This window comes from Filicampus tigris, chromosome 13 (assembly GCF_054856515.1).
Source record: "Filicampus tigris isolate MCC_2025a chromosome 13, RoL_Ftig_1.0, whole genome shotgun sequence".
NCBI classification, from domain to species: Eukaryota; Metazoa; Chordata; class Actinopteri; order Syngnathiformes; family Syngnathidae; genus Filicampus; species Filicampus tigris.
Genome location: NC_141229.1, coordinates 17,816,167 through 17,841,013, shown reverse-complemented (window position 1 = coordinate 17,841,013; position 24,847 = coordinate 17,816,167). Strand labels below are relative to the sequence as shown.

The 24,847-nt window shown below is 40.2% G+C and overlaps 1 protein-coding gene across 2 annotated transcripts in view; it reads right to left on the bottom strand.

Annotated features, from left to right (window-relative positions):
• Positions 1-24,847, bottom strand: part of LOC147137802 (leucine-rich repeat and fibronectin type-III domain-containing protein 2) — a 162,202-nt gene that overhangs the window by 4,948 nt on the left and 132,407 nt on the right. For both annotated transcript variants that reach the window (XM_086050252.1, XM_086050253.1), the window contains one exon: positions 9,367-10,763. In XM_086050252.1, coding sequence (XP_085906378.1) covers positions 9,367-10,742 — 1,376 coding nt within the window. In that variant the 5' untranslated portion in view covers positions 10,743-10,763. The remainder of the gene's footprint in view (positions 1-9,366; positions 10,764-24,847) is intronic.

Genomic DNA, 24,847 nt, shown 5'->3' with positions numbered 1-24,847 from the left:
AGAATCTTCTTTACAATCATATGTTGTATGTGGCCCCACTAGTTTAAACATAGTAGTCTGATTAATACTGCGTTTGTGGAATATGAATTAAGCAGCAAAATCCACCTGTTTTTATCCATCCATTTTGTCACTCGCTGTCGACTGAAAATGACATCACAGTTGCTCAGAGCTCAGGTAATAACCAATCACGGCTCAGCTTCAGAAAATAGGTGAGCTGTGATTGGTCGTTACCTGAGCCCTGAGCAACTGTGATATTTTAAAAAGGGGTGTATTTTTCTGCCTAATTCATATTCCACAAAAGCAATATTAATTAGAATTTTGTGATTAGACTAGTGGGGTCACATAGAACATATTAAAAAGAAAAGTTTTGACTTAGCTTCCCCTTTAAATATTCACACTCTGATCTTCGCTTCTTGCATGTTTCCCCTGCTGTAGTGGCCATGGCAATCTGCTTCCTCTGTGACAATTACGTTTGGCTCAATAAAAAAATAATACAGAACAGTATATGTGAAGCCTCAAAATGTTGTTTCCCGAGAATAATACCAGGGGTCACAGTTCTTTTGCTGCAGTAAGTTGGCATAAGTGCAACAGTCAATTTTCAGGTGTGCGTGTGTGAGTGGCCGACTGTAATTTGTCTGTGATTGTCCAGTTCAGCAGCATTCAGTTGTGTCGCTCGGTGTACAGCAGGCCGAAGAGTTTAATCTTAGTTCCATGTTTTTCACATTCTGAAAGTCCCTGAGGTATTTTTACAAACTGCTTTGGGGCTTTCATGAGGTTCCCTTCGAGCCACTGGGCCATAAAGCCCAGATCAGTTGAGGGTTGCAATTAAATGTTATCTAGAACTTTCTCCCGTCTTCCCCAAGGATCTCTGCAGCTCAAACAGAGTGACTGTTGAGAGAGCTGACAAAGAAACAGTATTTGGCAAGTAATTACTACCCCGCTCAAGAAACAGTTTTGTCTTAAACCGTTGCCATGTTTAAATTATACAGACTGCTGTTGAAAATTGTATCGTAATTTGCTCAGATCTGTGTTTTGCTGAAATCTTGTGTTTTAGCTCTCCAAGCAGTGATTTTGACATCAGATTTTGGTTTACACTCTGATGGGATATTTTCTGAACCTAATTTATATTAAAACTGTCACAGTAAAATGTTTAATCTATCAATATACTTGTTAAAAATTACATTTTAACAAGCGCAAGAATGGTCTATAAATAGGCAATTTTGCTGTTCATCTATCGCTATTCTTAGCTTTGATCCTTCTGAACTGCCTCTACCAAACACATAATATTACACAGCAGTTCATTATTCATCATTAATTGCCTTTTTCCATAATAAGGAAGACACTACTTTTCCTCATGCATGAGGGAGCTCATGCAATCGTTTCCTTCCCCCACAAGCCTATAATTGATATTCAGTCTTATCATTGCAAGCATACATGCGTCTAGCCCATTTTTGGGAATGCTGAAGTAAATTAGAGCACCCCCAAAATTTGGGAGATCTTGAAATTTACTCCGTTTTTTTTTTTTTTCAAAATCAAACATTATTTGTAAAACACCTTTCATACGTAAAAATGAAACAGAGTGCTTCACAAACAACCAAACAACAAAACAAAACAGCAATAGGACAGATGTGAAAGAGACCCATCCCTTCTACTCCATATAAAGACAACCGCAGCCACACATACACGCACTGTACAAACATACACAAATTCATATATCGTCGCAGTCCTGTGAAAAACACTTATCTCCAATTTTGGAAACTTTTGAAATTTTCACTTTAATGCGATGTCTGTAACGCTTAAACATGATTCATGTAAAAATAAGATTTTCTTATGGTTTTATATGTGTATATATATATATATATATATATATATATATATATACACACTTTACCTTTCTCTTGTGGTTCTTTGTGTTTATATTAAAAAAGTGTTGACATATTTGTTTTGAAATCATGACAGGGGTCATGTTTGGTTTTATTAAACTATTTAGTCTAATTCATGTCAAAATGGAAATTACATTTCATTTTAGTTTACATTTTTGTGGAGATTTTGTTTTGGATATTACAGTTTTATCCCATGTGCCTGACCAAGGTAAAGAAATGGACCTATGACTAAAAATATTTGTATTTGAGTAACCCTGCCCTAAGTCAGCCAACCAAGAGTCCAAGAATGGATGCATATTGGAGAGATGCACACTCCAAAGTGGTAGTTTACAGAACGACACAAGAAATGTTAGGTTGTACGGTCATTTGACGAAGCTGACTTGATTTTAAAAAAATAAATAAAAGTTAAATAAGCTATTATGTAATTCTGAGAACATCTACTATGCAGATCTCAGAAGTCGAAACTTACCATTCCTATGTGCAAACAAACAAATAATGATGATATCATAAATATTTTCTATATATTGCATTAATATACTTTTCATCTTAACGGACCCTCTGCTTGGCTATGCGATGGATAACGTATTAATTCATGTTAAAGCGGAAGTCAACCCAAACATATTTTTTTCAAGTATGTTCCCAGCAGGCCCACTAGTTGAATCACGGCTCAGATTCAGAAAACAAGTCAGCCGTGATTGGTCGTTCTGAACAGTTGTGATGTCATTTTCAGTCGACAGAAGACAAAATGGCCGCCCCCGGAGATGGCTAAAAACTAGTGCATTTTGCTGCTTAATTTATATTCCACAAAAGCCAAATTAATCAGAATCCCATGTTTCAACTAGTGGGCCTGCTGGGAACCTATTCTTGAAAAAAATATGTTTGGGTTGACTTCCGCTTTGAATGTTACTCTAACACTGGAGCTGATGATTAATGACTGTTAGAGGAGCGGTTGCTGTTCAGCCACCACGCTCGCCAGCCAACTCCAGCTGCGGCTCTACGAAGATAATTTTGTACCAGGGGAAGATGTGATGAGGCCAACAAATATGTGCACGATCAGTTCACTGGTCGAGTCCAAGTCTTATGTCACCAACTCACACACGGTACTTACAGACTCACTTGCAAACTCCCAAGTTAATCTACCACGCATGGCGTCTCATCATCCGTGGACCATTTTCAAACTCCCCGTAACTGCGGAACAGATGGGAATTGCCCGTAACAAAATGTGGTCGAATGGGAACACTTGGCATCTCTGGCTGTGGCAAGACCTCAAGAGCGATTCACATCAGCCATCCCAAGAATATTGCTGAACTGAAACTGTTTTGTAAAGAGGAATGATCCAATTTTCCTCCTGGCCATTGGGCAGGTCTGATATGCAACTACAGGGAACATTTGGTTGAGGTTATTGCTGGTAAAGGAGGATAAACCATTATTTATTCTGTTCTTGGAGCCAATCTTTGAAGTGAACGATGATAGCCAGGTCCTGATTGGGAGCCTTTTTTTTTTTTTTTATCTGCTACTACTAAAGCTGTATGTGACTACTGAAGAGGTATGGCAGCATCCGCGTGTCCACACTTCACAGAAGAGGGAGGTTACAGACACAGCATAATGAGCACAGAGTTTGGAATGAGCGATCGACAAGAGAGCAAGAGTGTATTGCTCTATAGTGAAAGACTACACACAGCTAAGGTGACACAATGATTGTCAAAAAATGAAGTGAAATTTGGACATATTTAAAAGTTAATAGTTCGAGGGCAGAGTACAGAGTTTGCAAAATCAAAATTTCATATCAGGCAGGCTCTACAAACAAGCTACATACAGTAACGCATATGCGTAATGTGCACGTCCCTCATACAAGACATCTGCCTTATGTTTGAGTGAATCACTCAATACTGTACATCCACGATTACACTTTTTTTTAATGTTGCATGTGCATTTATCTTGACTTACCCATTTGTCAAAATTCAATTCCGCTTGTGAATTGTTGAAGGTGCGTTTGTGAATCAGTGGGCATGCACATTTATATTTGAGACAAACGTCGGGCAGTTTTCAAGATATTCACGCACATAAGTTCAGGAAATTCACATGTGGAAAGGCTGTCTCTCTTACATCTGCTAGGAGGCAGTGTTGCTGGCTTTGGTGAACGGGAAATAAGTCATCTCCTGTTTTTCATTTAAAATTGGAAATTTATAAAAGGAAAACAAGCCTTTGTGTGATCTTCTATTGTGTGTTTATTTAACATAAGTAGGGAAAGAAAATACAACTGAAATTTATATTTCCCGACCTTGCTTTGCCTTGAACCTGCTGTTAAAAGAAGGACTTCTGGGTAGCAGCTGAATGGCTCAGTGAGTAAGACCATTGACTTCGACACAGGGGGCAAGGGTTCAACTCAGTCAGATCATAACCAAGAGGGCTTTAGGTAGCAGGTAAGAAGTCCGACAACAATCAGCCACCACCTCTACATGGATGACATCAAGCTGTGTGACAAGAATGAGCGTGACATTGAATCCCTGGTTCACCTCACAAGGATATACATCAGTGACATTGGAATGTCATTCAGACTATGTCATTGTGGTTGAATGATATATTGGCGAGGAAAAATGATCACAACCGAAGGAACTGCACTACCTGAAGGCAGAATAACAGCTGCAGGACAGTTAAAAAACCTTGGAATTCCACAGGCAAATAGCATCCATGAAGAGGATGGGGCAGCCACAGTCAAATGCCTAATGACTGTGTGGCAGGTCCTAACTAGTCAGCTGAACAGCAAGAATAAAAGCCAGGCCATTATCACCTATACCCTGCCGGCATAATACCCTGGCCTTTGGAAGAGTTGCAAGCCACTGATAAGACGAAAAAGGTTCCACCCCAAGTCCAGCATCCTGTACACAAAGCAGGAAGAGGGGGGCGTGAGCTAGTAGGAATCCCAAACACTATCCAAGAGGAATCAACAGGCCTCCAAAAATGCATCAAGTTGATGGCCCTGTAGGGACGACCTGTTTAGTGAATGCCTCAGGCAACAGAAGCCCAGTAAGGAGAAGGAGCCAGCTGGACTCTCATGGAAAGACAAGCCCTTGCATGGGATGTACCCCGGACAAATGGAAGAAGTGGCTGTCATCGAGAAAACTTTCCCAGTGGCTGGGAAAGGCTCGACTGAAAGACAGCACGGAGACATTAATCATGGCATCACAAGAACAGGTCCTAAACACAAGATCAACAGAGTCCGGCCGGGGTCTACCACATCAGACAGGACCCCAGGTGCAGGCTGTGCAAAGAAGCGGCAGCGACAGTGCAGCATATCACCGCAGAGTCTAAGATGTAGGCAGGTAAGCCATACATGGAATGGCATAACCAGGTAGCAGGAATAGTGTATCTGAACATCTGTGTCACATGGGATCAGCTATCAGGTTTGTACTCTCTCATAACTATGTAAAACAGTTACCCGTTTAGGGTATTGTATGTAGTTTACATACATTTTTTACCCAAAATATATATTTTTATTAGGGCTGTCAGTTTAGCGTGCTATTCTCTGCGTTAATCCAACCCCCTTGTGATGGCGTCAATTTTTTTATCGCGTGATTAAGGCTTCCATAGCAACCAGCAGCTTCATTGATCAAGGCTGCTAGTCACCACGATCTATACATGTATATTTGAAAGAAAAAAAAAAGGTTTAGAGTAGAAGAGGCATTACATCTGCTTCAAAATATTGACGATGAGGATGAATTGCTCGGCTGACACATGCGCGGCTGAGTCCGCCTGCCCCGCGGTGATAGTCGTGACGTACGTTGTTGAAAGTGTAACGCTCAAAAGTTGTTCTTCCTTATCTTCGGAGGCCGTGGTATGGCGGCTTACAATATAGGTATGACTTTATTTATTTCCTCTGGCGTCTTCCTTGCTAAAGAGAATCGACACGGCAGGACAGTGTTTTGTTGCGAACAGCAGCGCTCCCCAATTTACCTCTCTCTCTCTCTCCCTCTCCCTCTCTCTCACTCTCTCTCTCAGGAAATGCGCCGTTCCAAACCAAATCAAAAAGGAATAAATACTTAAGCACAATATACGTAAATAAATATATACTCACAAAATAATATTGCAGAATTTTTGAAAAATAATAAATACAAAATAATATGTATTTTTATAACAGCACGACACACACACGCAGCGCGATAGCCGCATGGGACAATCTCAGCAGTACACCAACTGTTTGTCATTCATTTATCTGACACAATTTACATTAAAATATACCGATAACGCGGCACGGTGGTCAACTGCTTAGCACGTTCGCCTCACAGTTCAGAGGTCGTGGGTTCGATCCCGGCTCCGGCCTCCCTTTGTGGACTTTGCATGTTCTCCCCGTGCCTGCGTGGGTTTTCTCCGGTTTCCTCCCACATACCAAAAACATGCATGGTAAGTTGATTGGACACTCTAAATTGCCCCTAGGTGTGATTGTGAGTGCGGATGTTCGTCTCTGTGTGCCCTGCGATTGGCTGGCAACCAATTCAGGGTGTCCCCCGCCTACTGCCCAAAGACAGCTGGGATAGGGTCCAGAACGCCCCGCGACCCTTGTGAGGATAAGCGGTATCGATAATGGATGGATATACCCACAACAGAATACATTTATTAGACACTCGAGCAGCGAGTAACAATCTTTTTAGTCGTTCTAAAACCAAGCGGAGCTTGAACAACAAATCGCCCGATTGTGAATGTGCGCGTGCATGTGTGGGCGTGTATGTGTGTGTGTTTGAAAGGGCTAGGTGGTTGTTTGCGTGAGTTGAATCCAATGCTTGTTTTTTCAATTGAAGAGGAAGTCAACCCAAACATATTTTTTTCCAGAAGATGTTCTATGCAGGCCCCCTAGTTAAAACAAGGCATTTTGGTTAATATTTAGATTGTGGAATATGAGTAAAATTGTAAAATCCATAAATTTTTCACCATCTCAGGGTCGGCCATTTTATCACTTCTGTCGACTGAAAATGACATCACAGATGGAGCATATTCTTAAAAAATAATTTGTTTGGGTTGACTTTTCGTTAATAAAGTATTTGCATAAGAAAATCAATCCTCTTATTCGTGTTAAGGGTATTAAAACTCAAGAAAATAATGTCACAGAAAAATCAAGGGATTTTTTTTTCCAATAAATAAAATATGCGATTAACTACGAGGTAACTATGAAAAATGCGATTAACTACAACTAAATATTTTAATCGCTTGACAGCACTAATTTTTATTATAAATGTAATTGTTAACTTGTGTGGCTAGTTAAGTTGTTTTGTTCAGATGGCTAATTGTTAGCCCCTTCGATTTAAGTTGAAAATATGTGCTGCCACCAACCATCATCTGGTGTGACCATTGCAGAAAACTTTCCTTGATAAATGTATGTCCTTAATTGGCTATTATATGTGTTTTTATGATAAATGAACTCTGCTGGGTCCATGAAGTTGAGAATGAATTGAGACTTACACTTTTTTTCTGTCTGAAAGAGGGGACTCAGTGCTTTAAAACGAACCCCCATGTGCCCTTCTCCGTCTCCAGGAAGTGGTGTAAAGTTGGGTTAAAAAGTTGTCCAAATTTGCAAAAATAGCTCTTTCGCAAACGCTGCATTAGACAAAATCTACAATTACGCTTTTTTTTTTTTTACGCATAAAACTGACTGTTTGGGGATTATCTCATTAAAGTAACCCTTTACAGCACACAGATGAATGGACAGCACTTGATGGTGCACCAGAAGGTAGTGTTTCAAAATAAACATAAAAAAGATGGGGGGGAAAAAAAGATTGAAAATGAATGTCTGAATTCTTTTTTTTACAGCATATAATCTAATGGTGGTAAATTTACATTATGCATTTATTACACAATTATAATTTATGATCTATTCTAACAGATGCCACTGTCAAGCAAAGAGAAAAACGCTTGCCACAGGCAGCGTGTTAATCTAGATCCTGGAGCAAGAGCAGAGGACATTCAAGGAGGATAGAAAGGTATCAAACAAATACAAAAAACAATGTTCTAAATTGCCCAAAGACAAATGGGATAGGCTCCAGCACGCTCCGCGTACAGATAATGGATGGATGGATGGATGGATGTTCTAAATTCTTGAGAAATATTTTTTTTCTTCAAAATCTTTATCTGTTATCATTAATCTCCAGCACAAAATGAAATGATGCCATCGTGTTACTTTTTCACGTACCAGCGACACACTAAGACATCATCATCAAAAACAGAAAACATCAGCTTTACACTGTTTTTTTAAATGGTTCTAAAGATTAATTACATCTTTGTATGTATATTTGGTTAATTTAAAAATGTTCATGTTTTTTAAGCCTTTATTGTTTTATTGAAAAAGTGTTACATTTTAAACTTCAATCAACATTGATTTTTCCTGTTTCAGTAAGTGTACATTAAAAAAATATTGTTTCATTTAAAATTAATGAAATGTTTCTAGACCAGTGAACATTCAATTAACTTGTGAACTATTTTTGCTCAGAATTTATTATGATGATCTTTTTCAGTGGGCTAGTAAGGATATCTTTGTCATTTGGGGGGACCACTCATCATATGGTCCGACCAATAATAGCAATAGCTATATTCAATTCAGAATAATATATCCCTTGTTTTGGTGAAACATTAATCTCTGGTGTACTTTGCTAAGGTGAATGGTTTTCTTAAAAGCTTTTTATCTTTTTATAATCTAATTTAAAGAAAAAATAAGCATGTGAAATACATACAAGAGGGGAATTGCAATATTGTAGAGCAAAGTGTAAGTTTCATTTCTTACAAAAACTAAAAGAAATATAAATGATTTGTTTCCTGACACTTCAAATTACAGAAAATATGTAAAATACAAGGTAAATACATTAAGGAAATTAATTTTAAGGTAAACCACAGTCGCACCACATGACATTGCAGAGCAAATGGATTAACAAAAAAAAAAAAAAACTTAACATCACACTTCAGGTGCAAAATTATATTTCTGCGTCAACATACATTCATAATGTTAGAAAAGCAATTTTTTTAAATTGTAAACTTAACCTGTTTACAATACTTATTCGTCAATGAGAGTGAGGGATTGGAGATTTCGTGGAATACAACTCAAAAAGTTATTTAAAAAAATGCTGAAAAACATTCAAATCATTTTCCATGAAAAAGAGGAAAAAGCCCCCCCCCCAAAAAAAACTCCTAGTGTCAGTTTAACTACATTTAATATAGTACTGATGTTTATCATACAATTACCTGGCCATTCTACTCAAATGTCTTTTGAAAAAAAAGGAAACTGGCCAAAGAGGGGAAAAAACAGAAATATTTGAATTGGGGAAAAATAATGAAGAAAAATAGCTTGAAGAAATTGGTAGCCTCAAGTACCAATCCAGCAAACAATTTGCCAGAGATTGAAAATGATTTTATTCCAGGGTAATAGCTACATTCATTTCATTTTGCCACTTTGACAACAGAGGCTACTTGGATATCATCTAATTGTAAGAATAATTCTTACCTGTAAATGAGAACTTCATCCTCAGAGCAATTGTACTGAAGCTGATACATTTTGACCTTTGGTGTTGATTTGCCTACAGTCCACTTAATTAGGGCTGAAGCTGAGGACACTTCTGAGACGGATACCACATTCTCAGGCAGCGTTTTAGGCTCCCCTTTACTGATCTTGGTTGAGCTCGTTATGTCTGAAAGACCAGACTTGGACTGGGTGGTACGGTTTGTACCATTTGTCAGGTGAGGGAGCTGAATGATTGACAGCTCTATGGAGGCTGTGGATTCTCCAGCAGCATTTGCAGCTATGCATGTAAAGGTTCCATAATCCTTGGATGTTGTGATTGTAATATCAAGGGTGCCATTTTCATATAAAGTTGCTCGAGAAGAATTGCTGATCAGTCGGTCATCAGGGGCAACCCAGTGCACAGTTGGCATTGGATCACCCACCGCCTTGCAGCGGAGACTAGCAGTTTGGCCTTCAAGTACTAGCAATTTGTTTGTATGCTGTGTGATGAGGGGAGGCTCACAAATAAATTCCTCCTCATGGACAGACCAAAAGTAGCGCCCCTTTACACTTGTAGGAGAAGCACAGGTTTCCATGTCATCCTCTCGCTCGAGCCTCCGAAGCCAAAGTACCTCACAGTTGCAGTGTAATGGGTTTCCACCAAAGCTAAGAGATAGTGGAGGTATGTACGGAGTACTCATGCCAATGCTAGTTTGGGAACGTGCAAAGATAGGGTCCGGTGGGAGCTTCTGCAGACGGTTGGAGGTAAGGTCCAAACGAGCCAGTTTTTCCAGGTCTGTAAAAGTCCCCTCAGCAATGAATGAGATAAGATTATGGTCCAGACTCATCTGATGGAGGTTGACCATCTTGCGGATGGCGTCCCAAGGCACACTGCGTAGGTTGTTATATGACAAGTCCAGATCTTCCAGTGTCAGCATCAGGTCATCAAAGGCCGCTTTGGAGATGCGACTCAGCTGATTGTTGTTGAGAATCAGATGCTGCAGGTTGATCAGACCTCGGAGGTCATCTGGCCCCAGCTCAGTCAATCTGTTGGTGTCAAGGTGAAGGGATCTCAGGGTCTCCAGGTCGATGAAGGAGAAAGGCTGGATAGTGCTGATAGTGTTGCGGGACAAGGTGAGGTCTACTAGACCTGTCATGTTGGCAAAATCTTGAGTGGTTATCTTGAGGATAAAGTTGCCGCCCAGCCGAAGCTCCACAGTGTGCCGATCAATGTCCGGCGGGACAAAGAGGAGGCCTTTGGAGGGGCAAAGCGTCCCCAGAGATTCAGAGAGGTTCTGGCACACACAGTATTTGGGACATGCATGGACCGTTGTAAGTGTGATTCCCAGCAGCAGGAGACTGACGACCACTTTGTCCATGTTAGTTCAGACAAAGGAGACCTGCAGAAATGACAGTGGAAAATGTATTAATTTGGATAATCTGATAGCTGTACAGTAGAATGGATATTTAAAATTCTGTTTACAGTAGTTCTGTTCAAACAACAACAACAACAGCAACAACAACAACAGCAACAACAACAAATCCCTAACAATACTTCACATAAAAATGTAGGCAAACAGTTGCGCATCTGGGTTTGTGTATAGAAACACCAATTCACAAACTAACAAGCTTAGCCTATGTAGACAAACACAATTGCTTTAATGAGCTAATCACATTATCATATTTTTTTTTCTCATTAACAAGCTTGATTCAAAGATTTGCATGCACTGGAATTTGCAATGCAATGGAGGAGTAAGAAATCACATGAGGATAGTTTAAATGAATCTGAGGCCCAATGATGCATGTGATTAGTAGATACATTAGTTTGAAAGCAATAATGATGTGTGCCTTTGAAATAAGTGTTGGGCACATGTAAGCAATGTTGAAGGTTAACTGACATGGTGTTTGCTGTAATACCTGAGAAAGCTTTAATCCTTATTGTATGTACATTTTGTTACCCAATCGCCTCCCCAGGCTGGGATTCTGCATTACAAGAGAAAAGAGCCCTCACATGACCCTTGCATGTAATTCCACATTTTTATTTTGTTTAGAAAGACAGAAAGTGGGGAAAAAAGATGGATTTTTTGGAAGCTGCGGTTATAGTAAATTATTATTACGTTTTGTGCATTGATCAGCGCTGAACTTGTATTTGTGCGTCAAGCATTTTGGGCAGCTATAGGTGCACAGGAAGATGTGTGTATTTCGTTCATGGCAGTTATTGTTTTGTTTTTACATCATAGGCTGAATGCGTTTCTGATGAAGATATCAGTCAGTTAAATGCAGACATGGTGGACTCAAGTCATATGACTTTGACTTGAGTTAACTCAAGTCGCAAATTTTATGACTTCTGACTTGCTAAACAAATTGTTATGAGGGTTAGGGTTAGTCAGGCTTAATCCTCACCCTTCCGAGATTAAAGTGGGGCTTGACCGATTCTTCGGGGGGCTGAGAAAATAATTTAGAAATACTTTGTAGAACATCAAATAAAATGCTGGAGGGGCTTAGCTGGTGCTGCACACATTTCTGACAGTCCTATAGACAACCAAACCTCCGCCCCTTGTGAAAGGTCTCCCCATGAACTAATGCACGTGAATTTGGCTGAATTTCATCAAGCAAAATTGTACAAATTGCACGTTAATGCCTCTCATTCATAGATTAACGCTCACTAATGGATTTGGGAAACAGGTTGGCACTGAAAACAACGTATATATGTCATAGGCTTGTCACGAAAATTACTAAATCGATTTGGACACAATTGTTATTTCTTATACATCATCAACAGTCAGTCTCGCTGCTTTGGTCCATCTCCTGTCAACCAACTTACTTGCCACTGTGTGCGAGTTGGCATTCCACCCCCCCCACACACACACGGAATGGCTTTCGACGACCATTGAAATGGTTTGGTTTGACTGTTTCAGTTAGGTTTGCAAGTCCTGTCGGTTCAGAGACTCTTTTTCTCAATTGTGACTGAGGCATAGCAGTGTACAGTAGCAGTAACCTCCTTCAGTCAGATGCATGGAAGGAGGGAGAGGAGACAAAACAAAAAACAGGACAGAAGGCACAACCATGACACCCTTAGAAAGTTATTGGATTGGAATGATTTCATATGTAGTCAAGGCCACAGGCGTTGTAAGGAAAAATATTTTTTTCTTACCTATTTTAACGACAAAACATTTGAAATTATGAATTGGTAGTATCTTTAATTATTTTCATTGGCAAGTGGCCATGGTATAAGGATGTTACTGCACTTTGAGGTGTACAATTATCAGGGAATATTGGACTTTGCAAAGCCAACCATCCTCCGTTTCACGTCGGTTCAGGCCTCCACGTCGTCCATTCATCCCTGAGAATTGTACACTTTATCAGGCATTAACTCTGATGTTAATCCGATCTTGTATGATCACTAACATAACTCATAGTGAGTTGACGACTGGTTCGTACATTTCGAATCGTACCAAGTTATTATCTTCTGGAACGTACAGTATTTGGCGACATAAGGAGATATAAAGAATCAAAATGATCTTTTTACTCAACTGTCAAATTATGTAATTTATTATTAATTATAATTATCCATCCATTTTCGAAACCGCTTATCGTCACAAGGGTCGCATAAGGGTGTGCTGGATCCCATCCCAGCTGTCTTCTGGCAGTAGGCAACGTACACTCTGAACTGGATGCCAGCCAATCGCAGGGCACACAGAGTCAAAAAAACATTCACACTCACAACCATACCTAGAAACAATTAGAGTGTCCAATCAACCTAGCAATGTTGGAATGTGGGGGGGAACCGGAGTACCCGGAGAAAACCCACGCAAGCACGGGGAGAACATGCAAACTGCACACAGGAAGGCCGGGGCCGGATTCGAGCCCCCAACCTCTGCACTGTGAGACGGACCTACTAACCAGTCGACTCTATTATTATTTTTATTTTTGTGCTGAGAAATTTGGAAATAAGTGTCTGGAAAAAGTATGGAATTTAGAAATCTAACCCTGCATGCAGGAACTTCTGTTGGCGGCCTAATTACTGCAACCACATCTTTTTTTGCTTAGTTATTTTGTTTGTTATCACTTTATTTTTAATATAGTATATAGTCCAACCAGCAGAACTGAAAAACAACAACAACAAAAAATCTTTCAATGTCATGTATTTTAAATGGAGCACACATATCTGTCCCTTTTGAGCTATAACTCGCAAGGCAGCAATTGAGCAGTTTTTGTCCTTAGTAGAGATTTTGAAACTCGTTCAATTCCAAAAACTACTGCGAAATAATAATGCATTATCTTCATTGCATTTATGATCGTTACATCACAAAGATATGAAACATTTTAAATGTCCAGTTCTAATCTTTGAACAGTTCCCATTCAAATTTGAATCTAATGGAGTAAGCCCAACTGAGACAAATAGATGACCTTTCCGGAATAGGCATTCTCCACACAAGGAAATAAGAACCATGCAGGGTGTTTAAGGTCTACATCCATTTACTAGTGGCCTTTTCCGAGGCTCAAACACCATCTACGATGGTCAAGGCAAAGGTCAAGCCTGCTGCTGAAATACCAACAGGCACATCCAGCCTTACAGTGCATTAGAGGAAAGGACATACTGTATAGAGATGCCCTGTGATTGCTGCACTGACTTAAATTTCAACCTTGCAACCCCAGTAAGTGAGGTTTTCTCACTAGATGAGAGATAATGTAAAGACATCACAAATGTCTATTATATGCTGTGATGTAGAAACAATTTTGTAGTCTTGTTTGGTCTTCTGTCATTACAGTTCTGTGACAGTATCTTGGCCCTGTCAACTGCAAAAAGCTGGTCTACATGACATTTACAGTCATGCGGTAAATAACACTAGTTTCAATATGTGTGAGCACAGAAAAGTATGAAAAACTAGATGTATATACAGTACAATATACTGAACATTTAAAATGTAATTGATTGTCATGAATACATGAAATGGAGAAAATACATAAAGTTTAGAAACCCTTTTATTTCTTTACTTTTAAATGAATGCAATTATATTCACTTGGGCAAGGCAGTTTTATTTCTATAGCACATTTCATACACAAGGCAACTCAATGTGCTTCACATAAGCAAAGACAACACCTACAAGCATTTAGGAACACAACAGTTAACAACATTCAAAAGCAAAGCAGAGAAAACAAAAGTATCTTACAAAAATTACTTGAATGTACGTTGACAACATTCAAACACATTAACAGAAAACTTTGAAAACATTTAACAGATTGCATGCTCTATGGGTGTGTTGTGTGCTTTATTAAAATTGCGATATTTTACTAAATTCCAAAAAAGAAGGCACTAAATTGCACGTTCACTCACTCAAACAGATTGCATGAGTTGTTGGCAACATGTAAAAGTGATGGAGCCCGCAGTATTAAAGGGAGGGTTTTGTGCTTGTAGTAGCTCTGAGGGTTTTCACCATGGAAAATTTGGGGCTAAATTAAGTTTGAAGTGATTGAATTGGGAGTGTTGGTGGAAGAGGCAAACATATTACTGAGTCACAGAAAAGAAATTGAGCTCTCTTTGGGGAGGCAAGCGACCACAAAAAAGCCACATTTTGTGTGAATTCAACACATCTGCCCACCCTCTGTAACATTGCATTCAAAAATTATAATTTTTGTTTCTGGCATGTCAAAAATTATTGACTCAAGTGGAAAACTTCCCCCCACCGCCTCTCATTTTGCCTGCATTATGCTGGTACCGCTGAGCGTGTCGGTTTTCACATGCCTTTCAGACGTGTTATTTGAAGATGCAAAGTCAGCCATCACAATTCATCTCAGGTTTAATAAATCACACTGCGTGTCCTGAATTCAACAATTTGCATATACTCCTCCCAAAACGCATAAAATGAACTGCAGAGCAATATTGCCTGTTTGGCAGACATGATCCTGGCTGCGCCCCCTTTAAAGATCAGCTTCCATGCCTGTTTTTGCCTGTTTTTGCACGCACAAACCTTGAGTAAATCAAGCCCTGAGTTTAATGTTTCCATCCAAAACATAAAAAGAGCTAATTACATGCCAGAGTTACACTGCCACTTGGATAAGTGCAAACTGCCCAAGTGTACTGAAAGAACATGGTGCAGACTAATAGTCTCATAAAATGCCGTTGCTTTTGTGCTCAAGACACCCCTCAGTGTGAAACTTGTGTGGTGTTCAGAGTGTTAAAATTCTAAGCATCAGCCGAGAAAGAAATGTAACTTTCATCTTTCTAGATATTGCACACACACACGCAGACAGACACACTTCTAAGATCATTATTGCTTTTACCACAAATGTAATAATATTGTCTGGGAAGGTAACATTTACAATGAAATTCTTGATGAGCTTTATCAAACATACCAAGTCAAGCTCTCATGACACCTTTTTGTAGGAATTTCGTCATTGGCTATCAAGTGCTTATCTTAAGATGCACTGTTAAATAGCCAATCATATTAACGTTCTAGTGCAGGGGTCACCAACTCTGGTCCTTGAGGGCACCTGTCCTGCAGGTTTTCAATCTTTCCCTGCTGTAACACACCTGATTCAAATGATCAGCTCATCAGCAAGCCTGGTAACGATCCTGATCATTTTAACAGGTGTGTTACAGCAGGGAGAGATTGAAAACCTGCAGGACAGGTGCCCTCGAGGACCGGAGTTGGTGACCTCTGTTCTAGTGAGTGAGACATTTTTCCCAAACTTGGCCTAAGACAACATATTTTCCTTTTCCTAAAAACCTTTATGATGTGAAATATTGAACATAAATGCTAATGCACTGGGGACTTGCAATATGATACTCATCTTCAACGTCATGTTAACACTGACCTAGTAAATCACTGGAGCTTTTTTGAATGCTCCTCGTGATAATGGTGCATGGTGGTCACCTCTAATCAGTGTGTGAATGGGTTAAGCTAGAAAGCTTTTTGAGAGCACTCCATTTACGGCTTGAGGTTTTTCCATTTTCCACTACTGAACTGAGAAACTCTAGATGACTCTGATACATAGGCAGTTTTACAGGGTGGCAATGGGTGGCAGCTCCCACCTTAACCAAATGTCTCGACACCTCACTTTCCACTCCGTTGGCAATTTATTTATGCTAAATTCAATTTTTTTATTACAAAAGTTCCTAATATTGTCTCCATAGTGTGTAGAAAAAATGTGTTTAGAATTTACTCCCACTCCGACCCCCACTTCTTTCAAAGATTAATAGTTGCATCCTATACGCCACCTATGGAGCTCCGGACATCACATGACTGATTTGTTTACGCAGCCATGCTGGCAGAATAGTAGCTGCAAAGGATTTACTTTTGAGAGTAGTGATGAAATTAGCGTTCATCAGTCAACACTCCACCCAAATGAATTAAGTCACAATCTCACTTTGATGAAAAGGACATAATGAGATACATGTGCAAAATGGACAGGTTGGATATTACAGCTCTAAAAGAAGCACCAGGAGTGATTTTTACAACTATCGCGAAGGCAGATGGCTAAAATAGCAGTGACGAACCGTAATTTAGCAACTATGGAAATGTGATTAAACTAACAATGACAAGACTGTCAAATTGACTGACAGTCCTAAAATAGCCGTGTTTAACTGTAATTTAGCAATGACGGAGTGATGGACTGATAATGACATATTTGGTCGGTTTGTATTAATGACGGATTGACGATGATGGACGGGTGTCCAATTGGCGAATAATGAATGACCGACCAGCAAAATTTACTGACACGCCCACTTGATCTAATTTTAAAATATAACACCCGAGTTTAAGTCGCAGGACCAGACAAACTATGAGTAAGTGTGTGAAAAATATAGTACATGTCATTGATCTGCAAAGATCTTGCTGGGAGGAGAATGAATGGAAAAAGTCTCCATCAAGGGGTTAATTTATACTCGAGCAAGTCACGCCACCTGAACATGCTTTACTTTACTGTGTAATATGTATGCAGTTCAATGAAATCTCTTCAAATAGTGCCAAAATATTTATTCAGCTGTGTTCCTTCAAATGGCAGCAATTTATGACCTGCTTTCAAGGAGCAATTTTAGTTTGTCAAGAGCAGAGTGTGCTAAGTGTATTGTTGAACAAAATGAGGCCTGGAAAGCTACATTACCATCTGTTAAACAACACTTCAAGTGCGCTATATATAGTCTCAGCATGTGGGAGATGAGGTGTTCGTTGAGTGCTTCCTCATCCCTCGGTAGCAACAATCATATGATAAATGAATGATTATGTATGAATGATTATAATTATGATCTCTTTTGTAAACGTGTTTTTTTGTTTGGTTTTTTTTTGCTTATGTTTTTATTTTGGCAAAGTTGAGATTCCTTCAACACACTAGGGTAAAAAGTGAAATACACAACTGTAAACTTCTGGAGGGAGGTATGAGCACTGACTGCAGTGAACTAGACTTGCCAACATCTCTCTCATCTCTCTTTCTACTACTAAGCTTTGATAAGACGTCACATGCCAACAGCTTGGTGAAACTTTCTGTGCAGCAAACGAACAATATGTGGGGGTTGACACTCAAAATTGTATCTCACTAGCTAGCTAGCTATGTGTATGTTTTGCGGCACAATGGGAAAGCAGTGAGCATATTTGCTTCACAGTTCTGAAGTTGGCAGTGTGAATCCAGGCTCCGGGCTTCTTGTGCGGAGTTTGCATGTTCTCTTTGTGCTTATGTGGGTTTTCTCTGGGTATTCTAGTTACCTTTTACATTGACAAAATGTTTATGTTTGGTTGACTGAGGACTTAAAATCGTCCTTAGGTGTGAAAGTGTGCGTGAATGGCTATTTGTCTTTACGTTCTCTGAGGTAGGAGGATTCGGGCTTAAGAGAGTGGATATCGCAGAGGTGCATCAGCTCCACCTTCCATAGCCTCACAGTGAATCTAAGCTCCTCAATTTTGTTGCCAGCTTGTGGAATCGCGCTTGGCTCGGTGGCGGCAGCGGCCTCCGCTTCCACAACCACCTCGCCGGTGAGGGCCAGTACTGACATGGCAGCCTCTGCTTCCACGTCAAACCACCGACCCTCGAGAGCGCCAGCCGGCTTGGGGACAACCTTCCCCTCCAACACCAAACTCTGAGCCACACATTGTTTTATCTCTGCTTTTCAGGCATTCGAAGGCACATACATATCAAAGAAATTAGCTATCGACAGTACATCAGCCTTGGTGCACCGATCTAACTTTTGAAGCGTGGGGTGTGGTGCAAATTCATCCAAATCGAACATGACAAAACCACCAACCAAAGTACTGAGAGAATGAAAAAACGATAGTACTCACGGTACTCACCAATGAAAACCACGACGATCCCCCAAAAATATGTTACGCACCTGTCTAGGGTTAGGTGCATAACATAAATGAAGGGAATCACTCATAATAAAATAATTATTGCAACATAAAGAAAGGTTAATTTAGGAGGAATATTAACGTTCTAGTGCAATGAAAGACTTCCGGGTCGTTTAAGTGTACAGCGGTGCTGGGAGGGATTTTTACTATCTAACGATGTCCCACACAAGGACATACTTCACATGCAAAGGGATAATTATGTCCTAAATGTTAACAGTTAACAAAACAAAATTGCTATCCACCTTTTTCCTATGTCCAATACTTCTTCCAGATTACATACACAAGACAGGCTGGGTTAGTGAAATGGGGTCCATAATCCATGGTAATAAAATGGATTGAAGCACTAGCACATGGTGTTGAAGCACTAGAGGGAATACTATGCCTGTGCAATGTTATTGCAGAGAACACACATGAAAAGTGTTGTGCAGGCAGTTAATCAAGGTGGCTCCATGGTATCGCAGAAGAGAACAGTGGACTTTCTTTTTAAAAGAAACAACACATTGTCATGATTTGTTTTGTTTTTTGCCTCCTTCTCCTGCTGGAGTGGTGGGCGTGTCCTTGGCAGCACACCTGTGCTGCATTTTCAATCAGTGAACTATCTAAGGACTGCCAGGCATACTGCACGCTGTCGGATCTTTCGTCTCACGTTTTTCCTGGTTGATTGAATCCAGCGTCTTAATTTGTACTTTGTCGGTCCGGCGGTCTTTTTCAGTAAATAAAACTGTTTTCCAAATTCTTATCCTGGTCTGCGTTTGTAGAATCCACATCTTTCGGGAAACTTTCCAGATTAACCTGACACACGTAAATCGGTAGTAGACCAGGTCAGGGACGAATAGAGGGCTCGACGAAAACCCCATTCCATACTTGCTTAGTCCGTCGACAAAATTGATGTCCCTGGGACGGAATGCCCATCTCTGGTGAATAGAATAAATGTACTTCAGCCCTAGAGCCAAGTCGCCGTAGAGCGCTACTGATGTTCCAGAGCAGGCCATGAGCCTCACGCCGACCCTCATAACCCCATCAGAAAACCAGATTGTGCTGCAGCCTAAACCAAGAAACATTCCAGGGCTTCATAATAACAAGGTCATGTGCACTTTTCACTTTCTTGGAAGCTACTGAGGGCAAAAAATAGAGCAAAAAAAAGATGCGCATCTTCAAACATGTATGCTGTGTGAGAATAAGCACTATTGAGTCACCTATGCATAAAGTAAAAAAAAATGACCAGTGTTACTGAATTGACTGAGATATACCGTTCTACTCCCTCCCAAACAACCCTCACATTGTTGAGCAACCTAAATTATGAAAGTAGCTGAACAAAAATTAAACTCCCTTCACAGTCTGTTTGTCCATCTGCAGGATTCATCTCATAATCATGCTGCTGGCACAGTCCTTGATATCTCTGAAAATTACAGCAACCTGCTGTTTAGTAGATGATACATACTGCTCACTTCCACTGGTGCACTTGCTGTAGAATACAAATTAGGCTCACATAAACTGTATCTGGGAGATGACACCAATGTGACAACTTGGCTTGTCATTTTGCCATTAACCTAAATTAATATGATACAAACTTTTTATTTTTATATGAAGCCAGAGTATCCCAGGCGTTATTTATCAAGCGATAAACAGTTTTAGAAACAATTATCAGGAGAATAAAATTAATTAATTTTGGAGCCTTGTACGTAAAAATGGGCAGAGGGCAAACGCAGCCACAACACTTGAAGTGAAAATAACAAATCATATGAAGTTTGATTTGGTTACAAAAAACCCACAAAAAAAATAAAGCCACTGCATCAATTACCTTGATCATGTTTTGGAGTACTCATCGATCCTGTCTTAAAAAAAACAAACTTTTTTTGCAGAAAAACTGCATGCAACCAATAAAACTGTTTGGGAATGTCTGGCGAACGTCTTTGCAACTGTTGGCAACTGTTTGCAACATTGAACGAACCCTGACAAAAAAAACAACGTTCACTATGTGCGCACACACTTGCAAACATTCGCCACTCAATGAGATATGGTCTTAAGTAGGGGTGGGAACAATCGTTTTTTTGATGCATGGTTGGTGTTATTAAAACGGTTCTGCATCGATTCAGAGTTATTAATAATCGATGTTCAAAGCATAAAATAAAAAAAAAACATGTGCAAGCAATTTCGTGAGTTTGTATGTCAGACATTTGTGCCCAGGCTTACGTGACGAGATGGCGGGACAAACAAAACCTCACACGAGTGGCGTAATCCTTGTTAAAAGCATCAGTTTGGAGACATTTCGTTTCTTTATTAAGTGTGAGATGTTGATAAAAATATTTCGGGAACCCAACAAAGATGACACGTTACAACCCAGAGTTGAGTGCTGTGACCCGTCGGAGTTGATAACAGCCGGCTTACTCTGTCAGGTGCTCTCGCAACTCTCCCACCAAACTCCGAAAGAGTAAGAAAAATTACCAAATCCATTGCAGAGTACATTGCATCAGATTTGCGCCCAAATCGGTTGTGTAAGGAAGGGGCTTTCACAGCCCCGTTGCACACTGACGCTGTATATAAAATTCACGCAGAGCATGTAGATTACTTCTTTTCTCACACAAAAACTTTGTTATAAAATATGCTGCTTTATATTTTAAATAATAAAGCTGTTTTGTTTGATGGCAATTTCTCCGGGCTTAATGTTAGTGTTGATTACACCACTCACAGTAAGCAGTGGAACTAGCTCGAACCTTTATTGCTCTTAACAGAGGAAATACACAGTACAGTACTTCTACCAACCATATCGCTACAGCACCGCGCGCCTTTTTCTTTCTTCAGTCTCGTCCCCTTTTGTTTTTGTCTGCCCGGGGACATTCTTGCTCTCTGGTTCACTTTGCCAAAAGTCATTTTTCACACAATGTACAACACTGCCCTCTGCTGTAATGCACAATATCACATCCTACATAAACTACATGGGAAATAAAAGGTCAAAAGTTGAAACATCATCCATCCATCCATTATCTCAACCGCTTTATCCTCACGAGGGTCGCGGGGGTGCTGTCTTCGGGCAGAAGGCGGGGTGCACCCTGAACTGGTTGCCAGCCAATCGCGGGGCAAATTGCAATATAATTTAAAAGAAAATATACTACACCAGGTGCTACATTTGGTTAAATAAAAGCAGCGTTCATTGCTAACTTACACAGTAATGTCAATCAGACGATGCATATTGCACTTAAAATACAGGTTACGCTAAATCAGATTAAGTTTAAATATGTAAGTATGAGTGGGCGGCACGGTCGGCGACTGGTTAGCACGTCCGCCTCACAGTTCAAAGGTCGTGGGTTCGATCCCGACTCCGGCCTCCCTGTGTGGAGTTTGCATGTTCTCCCCGTGCCTGCGTGGGTTTTTCCCAGGTACTCCGGTTTCCTCCAACATTCCAAAAACATGCATGGTAAGTTGATTGGACTCTCTAAGTTGCCCCGAGGTGTGAGTGCGGATGTTTGTCTCTGTGTGCCCTGCGATTGGCTGGCAACCAATTCTGGGTGTCCCCCGCCTACTGCCCAAAGACAGTTGGGATAGGCTCCAGCACGCCCGCGACCCTTGTGAGGATAAGCGGTATAGATAATGGATGGATGGATATAAGTATGATAATTTTTTTGTTATAGGAGAAGTTACAGACATTTGTTACAACAAATGCTGCCATTGGCACTTTTTGAAATTTGTGATGACACACGTAAACAAGGTTTCCTTGCTACTTTAATAAAAGTCAAAGAGTGAACTATAAATCCTTACTCTTCCTTGAGTTATGCAATTGTTTAAAAAAAAAAAAAAAGGTACCAGTGTTTTAGATTAACTATAAAATGTAAGCCATTGTAGTGATGCACCGGAATCGAATCGAATCGTAGGAATCTGAATCGGATCGAATCGTGAGATACCCATAGATTCCCACCCCTAGTCTTAAGTGTTTTGATCAACTGACACCACATTAACTTTCATCCTTGACCACATCTGTTCAAAATATCTATACCTATGATTATCTAGCAACTGGTGAAGATGTTGCTTAATCTTTTAGATTGGGTTTCCAGCAAGGTGTAATAGCATGTTCCTCTCCTTTTGGAGAGTGAGGTCATTTGGAGTTAACACAGGAATGATGGCCACACCGCTCTGCTCATCTTAGCATTGGACACTGCTCAGAAGATTGTAGTTGAAATAGCAGGCAGGTTAAAACAATGTTTCTTACTGTTTCTGTCCTCAGTGCAACAAAGTAGCAGACATAGACGTGGTTAAGACATTTACTTGCTACAACAGTGTATTATTGGATTTGTTGATATACTGTATAATTCTGTTTACTGTACTGGCTCCCACTGTAAAACAAATTATCAAATTCCTTAATTCCTTGTATTACTTACGCACAGCAATGGCGTAAATCAGTGGTTCTCAACTGTTGTAACCTTGGGATCACCATGTTCCTATTTTGCTTTTATGGAAGGTAATTCCCGTAAAGAAAATATTTAGTTGTAAAAGAGCCTTTGGAAACACATGCACTGTTTATCATAGCTTTAAAAATAACTAGACATACAAATGATTAATGGCAGAGTTAAGTTTTATGCATTTACTATGTATTAAATTTAATTTAAAAACTCATATTTTTAAAATATATGCATTAAAATTAATTATAATCTGCGTAGTTTAATCAATTTTCAAATGTATTCAATTTAATCAGTTAATACTTACTAACATCGTTTAAATAATCAAAGTTGTCAAACAAACACGATTATGTTATTTCAAATTTAAGTGATTGGTTTTCATAGACGTTATGAGAAGTGACAGAACCGGAAACGATGCTCTACACTTATTGCCTGGCCTTGTGGGTACATGCAGTCGTCCATGTGATGGTAAGTAATCAGAGACATCCTATTTATAGTTATGCAAAATGTGTCCTAATTGTGCTCTTTATTTCACACCGCATCAATATCAATTTATTTATGATCACATCTATATAGTTTGAGATTATTTTAGCCAGTTTTATCTTGGTCACGTCGCGTGAGTACCGGCCCCCGCTAGCATCATAGTTAACAAGCTTGCCATTTTACAATACGTATCGCTGGCCCCCGCTAGCATCATAGCTAACGAGCAGATCTGGGCAGTCCATCCCTGGGCCGGATCGGTCAGACCCTCCAGCCCGGCCAGATGGCCATTTTTGGGGCGGAGGGGTGGTGGGTGACAAATTTGAAAAAATGGCTGGACTAAGCGTGGCCGGAAGTGGATTTTAGTCCGGCCCACTAATGGGCCCTCATGCATTTGATGTGGTAGCGAGGCGGCCAAATTTCATCTCAGCCTATTCAGTGAAAGGCTTCTTTTTAGGCTTCTTTCTACTCCCACGTCGGCGCGAGCGAAAACTGCCGCATTGATTCACGTGACCGACGCATTGTGCTGTTGGCAAGAGGTCTCATCTCGGTCCCTTTATGGTTGTAGCAGGCACAATATCCATTGTTGTCGCTGTCTTTTTGAAGCGACACCCCCCGACTCGTTTCAAAACTTGTGTCCACGAGTATATTCAAGCTGTGTGCAGCACTGACTCAAGGATGACGCTGGCACATCAAGGTGGAGTTCATGCACTTCATCTGGCATTTTCCCTACTTCGGGAAATATGCCGTAGCAAACCTGCTGTGTATTGTGGTTTGCTGGTATGCTTTTATTTTGAAGGCCGTAAGGAGGGGAAGTGTGCAAAAGAAATAAGTAATTTGTTGACGCGACTGATAAGTTTTATGAACAAGGGCGGGGGGTTGCTTCCGGAAGGGTACCCAGGCCAATGGTGGAGGGTCGCGGCCGGACCGGCAAAAAAGGTTAAAGTGCTTTTGCTATACCACATTAGTGCCGGCACAATGTGGTGCAAGATATTAAATGTCATTCAAACCGATTCATAGACTTTCATTTAATGTAAAAATAAAATTATCTTTTTCTCAGCCGAGCTGGACATCCTGAGGTTGTAGTCAACTCTCCTAAGAATAAACGGAAAGGCCAGGAGAAGCCAGCGGCCAACATCAAGAAGCCCAGGAAGGCAGACGTTAATTTCTGTCCAAATATGCCCAGAGGTGAAACAAAAGAGAGTATGGAGGCAGAAAGGGTGGCTTAACTGACAGAAATAAAAAAGAAGAAAAAAGATGAGGCTGAGATCA